The sequence below is a fragment of the Panthera uncia genome, chromosome B1 (assembly GCF_023721935.1).
Source record: "Panthera uncia isolate 11264 chromosome B1, Puncia_PCG_1.0, whole genome shotgun sequence".
NCBI classification, from domain to species: domain Eukaryota; kingdom Metazoa; phylum Chordata; class Mammalia; order Carnivora; family Felidae; genus Panthera; species Panthera uncia.
Window position 1 is genome coordinate 136,114,180 of NC_064811.1, and position 19,091 is coordinate 136,133,270.

The following is a 19,091-nucleotide window of genomic DNA, read 5'->3' on the forward strand; positions in this document are numbered from 1 at the left end:
GACACAGAATCCAAAGCAGGCTCCAGGCTCTGAGCTGTTAGCACAGAGCCTGACACGGGGCTCAAACCCACGAACCTTGAGACTATGACCTGAGCTGAAGTCTGACCGTTAACCAACTGAGCCACCCAGAAGCCCCTGACAGAATGTTTAAAATAGAATTTTTATGTTGTCAAATATCTCTACCAATTGTTAGTGTAATGACTGACAACCCCATCTCTGAATGGGCTGTTTGTTTAACCCACACAACTGATAAACTCACAATCACTTTCAGACAGCCTGGTGACTAGTTCAACAACTTAACTAAGCATGTTTTTTCTAGTGCCTAGCCCAGCAAATATGCTGTAGACTACTAAATTTCCTGTAGACTACTCTCTATGAAGCAAACTTGGCACTGGCTCTCCCTGAGGGCCAGTTCCCTTGCTATATATTAAATAAGGTCTTTTATTGTATTTTCAACCCACTCATTTGAGAGGTTTACTTCACCAATGATCACAGGCATACCAGCAAGTGTATTTAAGAACTTAATTTGAAGCATTTTGTTCAGCAGCTACTTAATAAATGTGTGTTGATATAATGAGTGAATGCATATTTTTGCTGATGAAAACCTGGACTTGAGTGTTAAAGGAAAAGAAAACTGTTTTGGAAGTTGGAAAATCTGGATTCTAACATTAGCCAAGCAACACCCACCTGTGTGATCCTCAACAAAGAAATTTTCCTCTCAGGTCCTTGGCTTTATATATATTTTTAAATGGATTGAATATTTTCTACTATTTTGTGGCTCTAAAAACCTAACTCTCAGCTCATACATAGGGAACTGATGCCTGAAATAAACAGTGAGTAATATTAGTTAAAAGTAATACCACACACTCATTTGTGGTTCATATACCATAGGGTGTTTATCTTTTAAACATGCTGAATATCAAGCTCATGAATCAGGATATTTCCTTTCATTTATAATACAGAGGTGTGGTAATTGAATTCACAATAGAATTTTAATAATTGAAGATGTACAAAACAACTTATAATTAATTTACACATTAAAGTGGTGAATGCAAATGCTATCATGCAATATATTAATATTAATGATCAGATAAAGGCATTTCTACTTCATTCACCTTTAACTCACGACCTGTTAACTCACAATCCTTTTTCCTACATCTACAGTGTAGCATATCCACATTGAACCCTGTTATAAACAACATACCTATATTTTGTTTTTTGAATATAAAGTAGCATAATGTGCTTAATTAGCAAATAATAAGGATGTGTTAATAGGTGGATTTTCTATCAAGCTAATATGATGTAGTACTCTCCTCGCCACAGAAATGGTGAGAAAAGACAACCAGATCTAAACATAAGAAGGCTTTGGAAGTCAACCTAAAGAAAATGAACAGTAATGACAAACTTATTTCATTGTACGTAGGTCCTAATATTTTGGTATTTGTTGATTAGTAAACGAATCAATGACTGTTAGAAAAACAGGGGTAAAACCATTTTTTAACTATCAGGATAATTTTTCAAATCATTGCATTGGAGGAAGCACTGTGACTCAAATCACATGAAAATCCATATTGGGATGGTAGAAAACATGATATGTGCCCAAGGCTGATACATAAGTAGTTTTCTGGAATTCTCACAAGCTTGGCTTTAATGTACTATATAAATTTGACTTTATTTGACTACTTTGTTATACTTTGTGAATAGATATAAATAGAATGCTAAAACATCATATTTTTAACGTTTCAAAACTTTAAATCTTCAATGCAAAGTAGCTCCAGCCTTTCAAGTTATAGCTACTTTTAAAGGTTTACAAAAAATAGTTTAATGTAGAGTCAGAGAACTGTAAAGGAGCATCCTGTTTTGCCTACCACCTTACACATCTATAATAACAGTACTGCTTTGAGAATTCATTCTTGAAGGGATAAAATGACAATTTTCTGTAGCAGGTCTTCACCTTGAGAATTTTAAAAGTTAGATATATCCCTTTCTTGACTTAGTTTTGTTAGGCAGAATGATTAAGTCCACTGCATGCCAATTTTCCCCAGTTTATCAAATATACCCTGGTTTGATGGAACAAACATGCAAGAAACACATCCAAAGGTGAGAAAACTATTTCTCTCCCCTTAGAGTTCCAGAAAGGACAAAGTTAACCAGGTAAAAGGTAAGACGATCCTATAACCACATACTGGGTGTTCACATCAACTTGGAAACACACACAGAATTAATTTTGGCTTTAGATATACCTGATGGCAATTCTAACTTCCTGTTAAATGTGGTGCTCTCCATATGCATTGAGAGAAAATCTTCCATGGCCCCTCATGTACTGAGGCGTCATGTACAGAGACACTGAGCCATTTGCTCTGGACTATCTTGCCAGGGATATTTGGATAGAAAACTGTCTTGAAACATAGAGATAACATCTCTCACTGGAGCAAAGAGGAAGTGTATTTATAGCCTTAGAAGAGTTTGTATGTCCATTCACAGAGAAGGGCAGGAATACTTGCCGTCAGAGTAATAAAGGTCATGTTTTTCTCTGATACAAAGAAAAGGCAGGCTTATGGGCCATACAATAGACATGGTGTCCTTCAACTCACATATCTTCTCATGTAGCATTCTCTGTGATATATGCTCGTTTAACCTGGTCCGGGAACTAGCTCAGTTAATACTGGAATTTCATTTCTCAGAAATAAAATTCCAAAAATGTTCCTATTTTTCAAACATAATTTACTTGACTAGAAAAAATCTGTGATTTATTAATAATATTCGGCCATTATGATGTATATGGCATAAATAGTTCGATTTATATATTACTTAGTGCAGTCTTTAATATTTAGTTGATTATTTGACCAGTACACCCTCACTCCCTTCATTGCCACCATTTGTTGCTCTTATCTACTGTGCTGATTTGCTTTCTGACCTCTGCAGAATATATTAACATTTTAAGATCCTTCTGTTGAACATGCTACAAGCAGTCAGATATTTCAGATGGAATGGAACAATTTTTCCTCAGTCAGGAAATAATGCTGCCAGGTTTGCCTGAAGGTTTCCAGCCTCTAAGCAGTCATGGTTTTGATGAGCTTTTTAATGTTTGTTTCCTGCCCTAGAGTTCTCTCCTACTACTCTCACCAATCCACAGCTACTATTCTTTAATACCAAAGAAAAAACTCATCTCCCACAAATGACATCTTTGAAGTATTCTGTAAAATGGTGCATAGCAACACTCTATGGATGTATTAAATTATGCTAACTCTGTCCATTTATATAGTAACTACTCTCATAGACAAACATTTTGATTTAGAAGGTAAAGGAATCATAAACCCCTTTTGGTTTGCAGGAGTAGTTCTGTACCATTAAGTTGGACATAGCATTCTCTGGTCACATAAGGATGTAAGAATTTTAAGGTCTTTAAGTGGCACCACTAGGTATACTCAAAGAACACTCCTGTTGTCCTCATAAGGTCTTCCTTCAAGCCTGACTTTGATTATTAGCAGCAGCAAATGATGCAGCAATGTGGTCAGCGCTATAGGTAAGAAAAGGGATGTAAGGTATAGTTCTGTTCCTAACAGGATTTACAACCAACCAATTAGAGTATATGACAATATGCCAAAATATTAGGACACACATGTTAAGGGTTGTAAATACAATAGGAAATTATACTATGATGGGAAATTATGACCCAGAAAGAAGTAGCGACAAGAAAGAAATAGAGAAAAGAGAGTAAGAAAAATCCAAAGAATGGAAATAAAATAAGAAACCAGGATGGTACAGACAAAGGAACCCAGGATTTCTGATTAGGTGATAAGAGTTTAAGTTCTAGTTCTGTCCTTATTGGTGAGGATAGGCTATGGTCATGCTGATAACAAACAACTCTCAAATCTCAGTGGTTTAAAATGAAAGTGTTTTGTTTTATTTTATTTTTTCTCTCTTTCATTTTACCTTTCAAGACAATCACTAATTACCTGGGTGTTTTACTCCTCCTAGTTATTTAGATACTTGGGATGATTAAGCAACCACTACCTTGAACAGATGCTGTTTGTAATGCTAGAGGAAAAAGAGAGTTCAGGAACATTTTGTAAGTGTAGTCAAATGTTCAGTCCAGATGCATTCCATGGCACTTCTATTAACTCATTGGCCAGAACTACACACACAGTCACATCCAACGACAGAGGGATATAATATCCTACCTTCCTACAATGTGATCAGAATGTGGGGAGAATAGGAAATATATGGCACACAGGTCAAATTACTATAAAAAGTTCTCATTGTGTACTCTGCATTATTTAGTCTCTGTGTATTCAATCCTAAATCCTTTCTCCTAAATTTCTAGGTATGTGACAGTAAAAATTACTATACATTTGTGAATCTAATTTCCTCATCTAAGAAATAATAAAATTCCTTACTGCATATGAATATTCATAATTAAATGACCTAATGTATGGAATAAAGCTACTGAATCCTTACATTTTTTATGTTTTATGAATGTTTTATAAATGCCTGTTGGATAACACAGCAGTTAAAACACATGATCAGCTCCTTCAGACATACTGTGGACTATAATTAGAATTTCTATAATTAACATGATGAATTTATATGGTATTCATTTTTATCTTGAGACACAGACATAGGTTTTCAATCATATTTATGTGTACATATAGTTATAAATGATAAAAAAATATGTACATATATATTTGTATTTCTATCTACAATGTATTTCTATGTAATCTGACAAATAAGTCACATTTCACTTTTTCTCCCTAACGAGGATTCATTATACAGTTGGCACACAAACATTTGGTAAACATGAGTCCTAAACATAATATTTGTTTAGACTCAAAGTACTGACATCTTTCTGGGGAAAATGTGGAAAATAGCTAATTATATCTCAAGATCTATTTTATCTATTATTTTCTTTATAGTTTTTTAGTCAATAAATATATTCAATACAGTGGAGCCTAAACCAAATAGAAAATCTTCTCGTGTATTCCCTAAGTCTTAAAGAAATATAGACATTTATATTCTTTGTGATTTAAATAAAACCATTTTTATTTACAATAAATAATAACAAATAATAGGAAATAACAATAGTAAGTTAATTCATGTATGTTAAAATAATCTATTTTAAACATTTTATTAAGTATTTCTCTGTTGATCTTACTATGATAAATTAATAGAAAAATCATACCTAATTTATTAATAATTATAATAAACTATATAATATAATTATATATACCATATAATATATGATTTCAGCCTTATTCTAGTCAGCAGGTGGAATCATTCATTCCATACATATTTATTAAATGTTGGCCATGTGCCAAATACAATTTTAGGTGCTGTAGGATAGCAAGATGAATAGTGGCTCACATCATGATGGAAGGGAACAATCCAATAAACTAATAAGTAAGTCAAATATACACATACACATATAAAACATATATATTTCTCATATAAATATATATGACAAATGGTGATAAATTCTATAGATGAAAATGTATTTTAAAAGGAGAGATAGAAAATGTCTGTGACTGTAACAGTTTTTAATTATGGTTTGTGAAAGCCTTACCACTAACGTTGCAACTAAGCATAACTGAAATGGGAATCAGTGGAAAAAGGATGGCAGGGCATTTCTGGAATCCAAATAATAATTGATTCAAACAGAAATAAAGTCAGGGTGCCTGGGTGGCTTAGTCGGTTGAGCATCTGACTCTTGATCTCAGCTCAGGTCTTGATCTCAGGGTCGAGTTCAAGCCCCGTGTTGGAGCCTACTTTATATAGATAGATAGATAGATAGATAGATGATAGATAGATAGATAGACAGACTATAATGAGCTTAATCCTCAAGGTCTTGGGGAAATAAAGACCTTGTATTCCCTGTGGTTGGGTAGGGGTGTTGCTAGTGAGTGGAAAGTACTTGGTGGGGTTTTGGCAGGGACTGGCACAACCTAGGATATTCTTTACTTTTGTCAAGATACACACTTTCACACACACATTCATGAAATCCTTTTATAACTTAATTTTACCTCTGTCCAAAATTGTTGGAAAGTTAGGTATTACTAATATTCTCTGCCATTTTGTTTTTAAATAACAGTAATAATATATTATCTGTAACTATTCAGAGGTAAGACCCATAGAGATGGAAAAGACTGAGAGGTAACTTTGATCATTTGGAGTGATTATCTGTGTTTGTAAAACAGGCTTGACTCACTGTGTTGTTTCTTTTCTTTAAAGGTTTAAATCTCATGGCAATACATGATAAATAATTTATCTTCAATATCCACATTTAATTCAAAATGGTTTATAAAAGTACACTGACACATAAAAACCTGTGGTATTATATTTAGCAGAAGAACAATAAAAACAGCATAGCCATGCATTCTGCTGATCATTTCTCCGCCATGGAGTCAATTAAACAGTATCAATTATACTCATGGCACCAGAATGAAAAGATTAGAAAGGCATAGTTTCCGACCTCAAAACATATAACTCAGGGGAGACAAACGGAAAGATTAAATAATTACTAGTATGTAACAAAATAAGCCAATACATTGCATTAATAATGTTTTCAGAATATTCATAAAGCAGTTATTATTTCTAAAAATTGGAGTAGGATGAAACTGACAGTCTGTGAGGTAGGGAACACAAATGATAATTGAAAGGTAGCAGAACACGTCCAATTCTCCAGCTGCATTTACCTAGAAACTTATTTCCTTTCACACATGAATAAATTTCAACAATGATTTTTGACACTGAAGTATATTTTCATATTTTACTTATTTTATTTCTTTTCTGGCTATCAAGCTTATACTTCACATTACCCTGGTCAGTTAATATGTTTAATAAATGTATGCATTCATTGAATCCCTTAATGTTTCTATAAAATTGATTTTTCATATATAAAATTAAACTGGTACATCTTTATAAGATTGTTTGGAGATTAAATAAAATATGACATTTAAGAGCTTACCCTATGGTCTGGCACATAAAAATCCAAGTAAAAGTTACCTATTTTATCAAAATGCTGTAATATTATGAAAGAATTTTTAGCAAAAATACATGCATGAAAACATACATGTATTTATACAACACAGGTTTGAACTGGGTGGGTCCACTTATACATGATGTTTTAAATAAATGTAGTACAGTAGTATAAATGTAAATTTTCTTTTCCTTCTAATTTTTAAAAATGTTTTTTTCTCTAGCTAACTTTATTGTGAGAATATAGCATATAATACATATACAATACAAAAATCTGTGTTAATCAATTGTTTATGTTATCAGTCAACAGTAGCCTATTAGTATTTAAGATTTGAGGTAGTCAAAAGTTATGCTTAGATTTTTGACTATGCAGGGGTCAGTGCCCCTAACCCCATGTTAAATAACCCCATGTTGTTCAAGGGTCAACTGTACTTATATTTATTTCAAGTGTTTCTTTTAAGACAAGTAACATAAGAAATTTTAAAATATATATTTTCTCCCATAATTATTATTATCTGCTTTCTATTAAGACCAAAATGTATTGATTTGATTTGATTTAATCTAATTCGATTAAATTAATTTGATTGGATGAAACTGCTTTAGCATAATGATCTGTTATTAAAATAAAAGCACTAGCTTAATTAATATGAGTATAATATAATTAATATAATTAATTAATTAACATAAGTAATCTATATAATTTATAGTATGTCTAAATATCAACTTATTTTATGTTTGAAAATATTTAACATAAGGAAGTGATGTATTTGCCCAATATAAAATAACATGAATTTTATGAAATTAAAATGTCTAATGATTTCTACAAATTCTAATTCTTTGTCAACCTATATATCTCCAGATGGAATAGATATCCTTTTTTATTTACTTTTATCGCTAATTAAAAAACATAACACTTATGTTTAGTTTAAAAAGTCCTAAACTTAATATGGAAATGACAGAAACTATCTGATTGATTAGGTTAACAGATTTACTTATTTTTATAAATCCATTACTATGGCCTAATGTAAATTTTAATGATTTTTTTTCAATAAACCATCTCTATATTTTGTCCATAAATATTTAATTCCCCAAATTATAAATTTCTAAATTAGTCATTTCTCATTTTTAAATGTGCATTTTTATATGGAAATTTTATTCTGAAGGCATATACTGACATAAGTGCTCCTGAGTGAATAATAAAGCAGACACCTAGTAGTTTAGTTCATAATTGGTAGGCATTGTGTGCAAATTCAGAGTGGTGACTGTACCTTGTGTCGCAATCTTATTAGAGGTTGGTAGGATTTAAGGCCATATCCTGCTTCTTTGGTTGGCCTTCCTTCTGACTCCAGAAAAATGAATCCAAGAACCAAAACAGCTGACCAGCACTTAAACATTCTTATTGCTTTCCACCTGTGAAAATTAGCATTGCAAGTAATCAGAAAATGCATTATATATTTAAAAAATGCATCAAGAAATATTCAATAGTGCATAGAAATCTCCACAGATCTAATCAATACTTGTAGGCAACTGTCAACTGAATCCATAACAGGTAAGCCTCTCCAATTAAAGATTAGGATCCCCTTCATCGTAACAAACAGTTTTTTAAGAAAGTTCTCACTCGTACAGCTTTACACAACATTACATACATAGAAATATAGAAGCCAATCAAAATGTATTGAGGAAAAAAATAATTAAAATCAAGTTGAAAGAAAATGAAAATGAAAAAAAAAAAAAAACCCAACTTTAAACCATGGTTAATTTTCTAAGCATCTGTATAGAGTACAATTATCAACATACTTATAAATCTTGAACTCCTCTTTGAGTACATTTGATGAATATCACTTAACTAAAATAATTCACTAGTAAAGACTGCTGACAGTTTGATAAGGCAGTCTTCTATGGTAGGCACTTAATAAACTGAGGTACAACAACAATTAGGCAGACAGTTATATTGAGTTGTGAGTGCATTTTTCCAACACTATCACAAAGAATATTTTCAAAAAATTTCTTCATAAGTGCTTTAAACTCAAAACTATATGAGTCTTTCCACTTCTCTGTGTCTTTGGACACACAAAAGAAATTGTAAAATGGCATAAATTTATTATCATATAACTCTAAGCCCTCTTCCTAACCAACAAATCAATGCTTTGAATTAAACTATATTTCTTTTTATCATTTTCACCAACATATATTTGCACCTAATGTACCCCCCCCCAAAAAAAAAAAAAAAAAAGAGCTCTTTCTGCTCCTGCCTAATCCATACCATACATCTGACTTCTTGAGAAACTTAACCAAGTATTTAACCATGCTGGTTACTGTTTTCTAAACTGCCCACCCAATTATTAACGTCCATCTTTAAAGATGCTCAAATCTTAAGGTTTTTTAAGATTTTTTAAAGATCATTTTTCTCTTCTACTTTTTGAATTTTCTGAAAGAGTTGTGTATCTCATTCTAGCTAACTTCTGAACTGAGTCCATGCAAGCATTTCTATCACCCTATCCAAGTAACATTTCTTTTTTTCAAGAAATGGTCACTTTACCTGGAATTTTATGACACCCCTGACTTCCATTTCTGTAGAATTTCTGTAAAGAAAACTCCTTCTCAGCCCTTTTGCAAGTTTATCCCACTCCTTTGCTTCACTATTTAATATTATAGTTTATCAAATTTTGTTGTTAGCCACTTACCTACTCTATTCATGCAGCCAAACATTCAACAACATCTGTGGTTTTAATTACAGCTACCTCCTGCTTTTTGAAACTTACCTTAGACCACTTTGTTTTTACTGAACAGCTACGTTAGTACCTGTTTTCACTAACCAAAAGAAATGCGAAGGCGATTTTTGCTTTCGCAAAACAAAAAGGTGAAAGGGGTTAACAGTGTTGAGCATTTGTTTTGCAGTCAGTCCTTAAGGAAGCAGAGCGCTTCAGGAGCATGGAGCAGAGACAGTGGCCCAACCAAGCTCCTTCCCAGGCAACTACATTCAACATGTCAGCACCAAGCCACCAGAGCTTTGAACTGTGTCTGTGAGCGCCCATGCTTTATCTTGATTTATTTTGTGCATCCATGAGCAAGATGTCTCCTAAGGTATCAGAAAAGACTTAAGAGGGGTTTTTTGGGGGGGTCTGAGAAAATTCAAAATTTTTTCTGTATAAATTAATGACCATTCCTCCTTCATTTTATGCTTTTTGGTTTATGAAAGTTTTTATAGAAAGGCTATACTTACAGATAGCAGGGGAAACCTTTATATTATTGCTTCTCATCCAATCTCCAGATTGGCATAGTTAGCCTACTTAACAGCTCCACCTTTATGTTTCAAAAACAGTTTATAGTATACAAACCCCACATAAAGTCATGCTTTCCCAGATTTCCACTCATTTATTTACTCAAGCCAGAGACAAAGGAGACAGATTTGTCTCCTTTACCTTTCATATCAAACCCATCCTTAAATTCTGTTAGTTCTACCTTCAAACTATATATCCCAAACATTAGTTTCTTTCCAGTCTACTGTCACAACCCTAGTTCAATTATCAGCACCACTTGTCCCCTAAATTGCCTCAATCACATCCTCAGTGGCCATCCACATTTATGCACATACACCTTGAATTATTCCTTACCCAATAGCCTGAGTGATCATGTCAAAAGCAAATATCATGATGTAATTGCCCTTGTTAATAACTTTAAGATATACTCATTTACCCTTGAAATAAAAACCAAAATCCCTGAAATAATCTATAAGTCTAGGCTGTGCATATCTTTCTCTTCCTCCAAAGAACTGCTCTCCAGCCACACTGAACTTACTTGGTCCATTCTCACTATAAGACTTTCATACAGTATTTCCACCATTTGAAATTCACCTCTCCCCACCCCCATTTATCACCCAAAGGGCTTCACATATCAAACATATCCCTTAAGGGTTGTCCTCATCACACCAAGCCTGAATTGCATTTCTTAACTAGTCATTCTCATAGATCAGTTCCCCTTCATTTCAGAGCAACCATTTGTAATTAGACATCATTAATGTGATAATTTGAATAATGTTGGTCTTCTTCACTGCATTATATAATTATCATCTCCTTCAAAGTTCATGAATGCAGGGATCTGTGTTGTTTTTTTTTTTTCTTTTTAGCATTATATCATCTGGGACTGGCAAATTGTCTGGTACCTACTAGACACTCAATAAATGAATGCATAAGTGAATGTCATCCTGCATTCAATAGTAAAAAACAGAGTGTGTTTTTGCATTTTGATGAAATTGAATGCAATTCCTATTTCACTACCACTACAAAATGTCTGAAAACTAACCCAGAAAACTAAATAATTTCATTTGCAATCCATCCCTTTGCTGTCATTTTGATGTATAGTCTAATCCTTCTCTCAGAGGTAAATATTTGTTTATAAGACAACTGGATGGAATATTTTAAATCCAAGATAGAGCCCAAGAATAAAGCAAACAGTACCAACTGAGCTGAAGGGATATTTTCTAAGGGTTCTGAATACTATTTTACTCTGTTGTCAAACAGGAGAGGGAGAAAAGAGGTATGATCACAACCTTGTCCCACCATGATAGGGTAAAGGTGAAGTCATAAATTTCTTAAGCTGAACATTTAAGGGTTTCTCTTTTTCTTCCTCTCTCTCTCTTTTACTGTTTATTTACTTTTGAGAAATCAAGAGAGACACAGAGCATGAGTGGGGGAGGGGAAGAGAGAGAGGGAGACACAGAATCCAAACCAGGCACCAGGCTCTGAGCTGTGAGCACAGAGCCCAACACAGGTCTCAACCTCACAAACCACGAGATCATGACTTGAGCCAAAGTCGGTGGTTTAACCCAGGCACCGCTTTTTCTTCCTCTTTCTAATGCACTCTCACACACATGCACACACAGTCACACACATATATTCCACAGGGCTACAAATATTTCATATATTATATAAACTGAATGAACAAAATTTTAATAGGTGACCAAAAATCTCATAAATTTTGGGTAAGTAAACTTCCACACATTGATAATTAGTTCAACAGTCTCCTGAAATATTTTCTCTGCCAAGAGGCAATAGACTAGGAATATCTACTTTAAGAAATTTCACCAAAAGTTAATAACAAGTCAACATGTAAGCCTTCAGTGCATCATATACAACTTATTTATAACATTTAAATCTACTTTTCATATTACTAACCATGATTAATTTTTTCATTGATAGTCCTAGAATTTTCAAGTATAAAATTCCTTAATAATACCAAGTTACACAAAATTTTAAAATATGAATGCTTTATCTCAGCAAAAGCTATCATGCAACTGGAGTGATTTACTTGATACCACAGATAAAATGAAACAACTGATATTAAAAGTCATATCTCTTTGTTTTGTAATTCTAGTACAGATAGGCATTTGAGCTCAACACTGAGTGTTAGACAAGACAAAAGAACACAACCAATTTCTGCATTTATCTTCTGTGAAGGGCTACCTTGCAAGATTTTCTTCACTAAGATATTACTAAGAAAATATTTGAATCCAATTATACAGCAATCAATTAGCAAACTAAATAAAAAGATGACTCTTCTTGATGGATGCTCAGAAAATAATCATCAGTTTCTTATTTCTCTTCAGCTACAGGATCCAAAGGATGCCATTATTATGTCTTTAAAAGTTCACTCATCCACAGAAGGTGTTCTGGAAATTGTAAATCTGTAGTAATCGATCCCAGGATATACTGACTCATGATCTAACTTTCTCAGTACTATAACCTCTGACAACCTGTTAGCTTTTCATAATTAATTGGCAGTTTGTGATAGCTCAGTAAGAACACTGAGGAGCATGTGACTAAAACAAACCAGCTGGAACAGATGGTGCAATAATGATCCTATGACTTTTCCTTGTAACCCCAACATGTATATGGAAGCATCAGAAAACAATCTCTTTATTAACTTAGGGAAAACAAAATGTTCACAAATCTAAAAAGTATCTGCTTAATGTTTGATTTAACAAAGTTAGACTCGAAAATGGTAAGGGGAATGGAAAGAGGTTTCTTTTCTTCAGAAAATAATATTTTTCTCTGAATCAAACTATTTTATTCACCATATGGTGTAACATGCTGTGCTGCTTATGGCAGTAGGATTTAGAGTAGTTACATGATTTAGTAGATTCAAATATTTCAGGGATTTTGATTTGTTTACACATTCTCTAGAATCTCACCATTTGGGAAAACAAACTAAGAGTGTTCAAGTATTGCCTTAGGAACAAAATGTAGCATTTGAGATGGGGAAGGAAACTGTGGTATTATGTCTATGAATGAAAAGAATATCAAGGTGAAGCAATTCCCAATATTATCAAAGGTTGCAGAAAAGTCAAGTATCTGAGGGTTTCACCGGAAGTACCCTCACTGCCTCTCAGTCCAGCCTAGAAAACTACTATAGGTCTTCCAAGAAATATCCCCAGTCACTTCCTTTGTGAAATCTCCCCTGTCAATTTCACATGGACTTTGCTGCTCTCTGCTGCAATTTTTACATATCTCCCTTAAGTGTGTTTTCACCTTGCACGGTGGTGATTGATTTAAGCAGGTTAACATCCTTATATAGCTGCAGAGGGAGATACACTAAACTGGTTCCGTCACAATCTAGGGAGTTTCTTAACTTCCATAGACTTCTCTGTTCTCTTCTGAAACAGGGAGGTGGCCTAAATTATTACTACTTTTTTTTTTCCTTTTTGGTATTCTATAATTCTATGAGACAGAAAAATTGACTTTTAACCTACCTCGTGTCATATCGTATAACCTAAACAAAACCAATTGCATTACTTGGGCCTCATCTGCAGGAAGGGATTTATGACACTATATAGTCTAGAATCTATACCCGATTATTCCTTCTGGGTAGATTTACTGATCTGGATAAGGATATGGGGAAAAACAAGTTTGAGGGAGAAAACTATTATTCCTTTTTTGAGAGGCCTTTTGGTAGTCCTATTGGAGATGTTGAATATTCATTGGGATATAGGAACCTGAAGTTCAGCAAAGAGGTATGGGCTAGATATACCTATTTGGAGTTCTTAGCATTTATATGTCATCTAACCCAGGTATGAGATGGGAAGAGGTTGGAAAGGAGAAGATGTCCAAAGACTAAGCCCTCAGGCAGTTTTAGTCAAAATAAGGAATAAATGCTGCTAGGAGGTAGAGAAAATGAAAATAGTGAAATTTTAATTTTGAAGAAAAAGATAGATGGAAATTTTCATTGGAATGCAATGACTGGAAGCCACAGGTCTTATCATCTGCCATGCTATATTTTTTACTGGTTTGTGTATTCTACGTTTCCAACCAGAACATTAGTTCCATAAAGACAGGACTTTGTTAATTACCTGTGTGAATTAGAGCAGTACCTGGCATACAGCATGAGCTCAATAAATATTTTTAGATAGATAAATGAATGAATAAATTAATGGTGATAAGTAATTAATTTGAAATAGTAGGTATACATTAAGGGATTCTTAATATTCTTCATGTAATTGAAAATATTCATTAAAACTGACTATGAAATCAATCTAGAATTCAAGTTGCTGTTATTATAAAAAGCTTTTGTTTTACAACTGGATCAAAACCAGATTTTCAGTGGGGAGTTCCTGTGGAAAAGCCTCCCGTGTCAAGAACTGACAGTCTTTTCATTCCTTAGCTCAACTGAAGTTGGAAAGATGGGAGAGACTTCTTCTGTATCTATCAGGCAGATCTGCTGCAGTACCTGTTTGTATCTTTTGACCCACTTTAACTTCATACCCATGGCTTTGAACTCTGTGGTTGAGTTCTAATTTAGTCTTTCTCCTAGGATAAAAATTTTTCCAAAGGATCTACTTTTGTTATGGGAAATATATTCTCCCTATCACAGAAGTAGATTCTTTCCCTCTATTAGTAGATTATCCTCATCAGAGCAATGTAATCTCCTAATCATTGTCCTTTCTTCAAATATCCAGTCCAATAAGTATAATTAAAAAAAAAAAAGAAAAAGAAAACAGCTAAGAGTCACCACTTTCATACTGTAGAACCATACAGGAGAAGAGCAAAGGAAAAACACGTCATACATATCCTACTAGACATACTAGGATGATACCTAATAATATTTAATTATCCAAAAAATATTTTCTGATAGATATTATTGCTTATTTGAACTAAATATAAAGAAAGAGAAACTTATCAGGATAAGGTTTCCAAGTTCACAAAACTGGTTATTGTCAAAATTGAATCCAAGGCTGACTCCAATCACCTTTGACCCATGATTATGTGATTTAATTCTACTTTTAACATGCACAAAATGATGCAGATATAGAAGAATAGCCTGTACATGAAGTAGCCATAGAGGACAAACAGCTACTTATTTAGACTGAATACTAGTGGAAGAGAGAATCTTTCACTTGACATTCACTTTGGATCAATGTAAATGGAGATACAGTATAAACAAATGCAGTGATAATGAGAACAATAGCTATGTGACTTCTCTGTCCATACTGCATGGGTGAGTGTCTTTCAATTCTATATGGAAACACTCAAAAACATGGAAACTTCTTTAGTTCTTAATCCCACCTTATCGGTTCATATTTCTGAAAAGACCAAAACTTTTAAATATAAAACTCTGTATTGAAAGAGTATAACATATGCAGTATACTTTTTTCTTAACATCTAAGATAAGAATAGAATATAAGTGTTAAATAATAAGAATTATGACCATTAAATTAATTTAACTCTCAAAGGAGGAACTTTGATTTCAATGACATCTGAGTCATTAATTTGGATGAACAAAACTGTCCAGATTCAAACCAATTATACCTTTCAATAGCCAGCTTAATTTGAAAAAGAAAGAAGCTAAATATAGATAAAATATATTCATTGGCATTTTGGAAGGACTGCAGTGTGAAATGTATAATAATTTAAGCTTGCATTAGGCGAAAATATTCACACTGAATTCCATTTAATTTTTTAAAAAAGATGTGAGTACTCTCCTTTAAACAATTGAAAATCCCACATTATGAAAAGTATGTTGGGTGGTAAATATTTGTTTTCCAAAGCCATCTTTGCCTTACAAAACTATGCTGCAGTTATATTAATCACTCTGGTGCACTAAAAACATTTTTAAGATAAAAAAATGAACTTCAACACAGAATACAAGATAAGAGAAGTGAAATTCATATTAGACACCTAGTGTTACCCTTTCTTTTTATAGGGGAGGACAATAGTAAGCAGCAAGAATAGCATTTGTGCTTACAAGGAAAGTAGTCATAGGCGTGTAATGTCACTCTCCTGATTCCAAATACAGTATTTTTCTTTTAAATGCTACAACACTTCTGACCAGAATCCATTCACTATGGAAATAAATAACACATGTACAAATGTTTTAAGTGTCTAAGGCACTGTTTAGAAGCCGCAACTCTGTGAACCCCAACAACTTTATATTTAATATAAATAGAAAGCCAACAGAAAGAGTTTCCAAAAGCCAACAGAAAGGACTTCAGCATCACCATCTCTACAGAATCATATTGTTCAAGTAGAATTTTTGGATAATTTTGTTTGTACACTTGTTTGATCAAAATAATCTTCACTGGGAAGATGGTTATATATAGCTGTGGTTAAAGTTATAAATACATGGTTACAGTAGCACTTATGTAACTGTAGTTATACAGTAGTTTTAGATATATTTGTTATATATAAGCATATACTATTATATGAATAAGTGATTTTATGAATATATATGTATATATATATGAATGATATATATGATTTTATGAATATATATGTTTATATATATGTATATATATATAAAATTTGTGAGAGATATATAACCATATAGAAGTTTATAGTTCTATACAATGGTTATATATAGTACAGGAGATATATAGATATATAGATATATAGTATTATTATTTTTTTAAAGCATGTTTGACAACTGAAACAGAATGAAACTTTGGGTCTAGCTGACTTAAACAAGGAATTTTATTAAATTATATAACCTTACAATAGCCTGGACTTCAAATTGCATGTACTGGTGCCTCAAACTTAGGCAGAAAAAAACAAGACAACATATAGTGACTAATATTCAATCTCCCAAAGAAGGTCCCCAGACTTGACTTTATAACACATTCATGATTCAATAGTAAAAAAGTATGTTATGTATAGGTTGAAATTAAATTAATTCCATATGTCTTTTTGTTTATGATGGCCTTCAATAGACAATATTTAAAAATAAACTTTATGTGGGTTGCCTGGATGGCTCAGTCAGTTGGGTGTCTGACTTCAGTTCAGGTCATGATCTCACAGTCTGTGAGTTCGAGCCCCGTGTCAGGCTCTGTGCTGACAGCTCAGAGCCTGGAGCCTGCTTCCGATTCTGGGTCTCCCTCTCTCTCTGTCCCTTCCCTGCTCATGCTCTGTCTCTCTCTCTCTGTCTCAAAAATAAATACATTTAAACAATTAAAAAAACTTTATGTAATTATTTCCATACAGTTTATCAAATCTTCTGTCAGTTCCTTCTTCCAATTAATAAACTGGAGTTATTTTATAATAAACTTGAATGAATATTCTGGATTATATATGTTTATATGTACACCTAAAGGGGCATCAATTCTCCACCTTCCTAAAAGCTGCCGTCTGCAACATGGTACAGAATAAGTGGTTAAAAAACATTGACTAATATAACCACGATAGCATGATATATCTTAATATTCTGCACTTAGCTTTTCTACACTGTATGTCCACCTGGGTTATGTGTGACAATTTCATAAAAGAAGCAGCTTCAATAATGTTCCTGTATCTTTGTATGCAGTTTATTTGATATGTTGAATTTCTGAGTTTCAGCTCATTTTCACAGAAATCTGACATCAAGCAGGCACTTTTCTTCTTGTGGTTGATAAACTGAAAATATCCATTGCTAAAAACTGTACCAAATGTATTTGTAATGCTGAGTAGCAGCATGCTATAGTAGAAAGAACAATAGCTAAAATAAAAAGATATGGATTCTCCCTGTGGCTGTGTTCATAAACTGATTTTCTTAACACTCGCACTATAATTCTCAACCAACTGAAATCCAGCTTCACCAACAAATCCATTGAAAGTTCTCTCACAGGGGCACCTGGGTGGCTCAGTTGGTTAAGCCTCGAACTTCAGCTCAGGTCCTAATCTCACAGTTCATGGGTTCAAGCCCCACATCAGGCTCTGTGCTGGCGCCTACTTTGGATTCTGTCTCTCTCTCTTTCTCTCTCTCTCTCTCAAAAATAAATAAATATTTTTTAAAAATTTAAAAAAAGGAAGTGCTCTTAGGAAAGTGACCACTTTACTTGACATTTTCTCCCTGTAGCTTCAATCACACAAGACTCCAACGATCTCCCTTCACTTTTCTAGCCATCCTTCTGTGGTCTCTTCTTACACTTTTTCTTTATTCATCTGATCTCTTAAAGCTGATATCCCAGAGGTTTGGTATGTTAAGTTCAAAGAAGAAAAAATTAATCAGAATGATAAAGTTCATTTTTTTCTTTGTCTTTTAATTTGTATTTTCAAGAAAAAATTAAGGAATAACATCTGTATGTCATAATAATACAAGCTGAGAGTTCTAAGTAATTTCCTCCTTATTTTCAAAGTACCAACTGGAAATAATTATGGAAACTAAAACTAACCAATCATTGACCATTGTTTGCTTGTTTTCTCTCAAACACTATGGATATAATTTCATTGCACACTGCAAAATGTTGGCTAAGGAAAAGCAATTTCATGTATGTCTGGTGTAAAAGTCCTGTGATCCTAGTTTGTATCTAAGCTGCAATAACTTTGCTTGATATAACATGAAAAATGATGTTTTAAAAGTTTAAAAATAATAATATATTATATGACCTTGAAGATATTGCTCTAATTCAAGAGAAGAGAAAATCATTATAAGCTCTGTCTTCTGAATTCATTGCCTTCTACCTTGATGAGCACTTAAAATGTAAATTAAGGAAGAATGCAGCTCTTAGGATTGACTCTGTCTAAAATCCCAAAGGTACTATGTTACAGATTTTATTTGCTATTAAAAAAAATCATTGCAATTTTGTCAATGTCAGACAGATTTTAAATTCAACCTATTCCATACCAAGGTTTCTAGCAGCCTATGTTCTTTAA

The 19,091-nt window shown here is 33.1% G+C and overlaps 1 protein-coding gene across 3 annotated transcripts in view; it reads right to left on the bottom strand.

The window, feature by feature from the left end:
* The window catches only part of FSTL5 (follistatin like 5), a 722,149-nt gene extending 713,780 nt beyond the window's left edge, over positions 1-8,369 (bottom strand). For all 3 annotated transcript variants that reach the window (XM_049631268.1, XM_049631267.1, XM_049631266.1), the window contains exon 1: positions 8,244-8,369. In XM_049631268.1, coding sequence (XP_049487225.1) covers positions 8,244-8,369 — 126 coding nt within the window. The remainder of the gene's footprint in view (positions 1-8,243) is intronic.
* Positions 8,370-19,091: the final 10,722 nt, after the last annotated feature.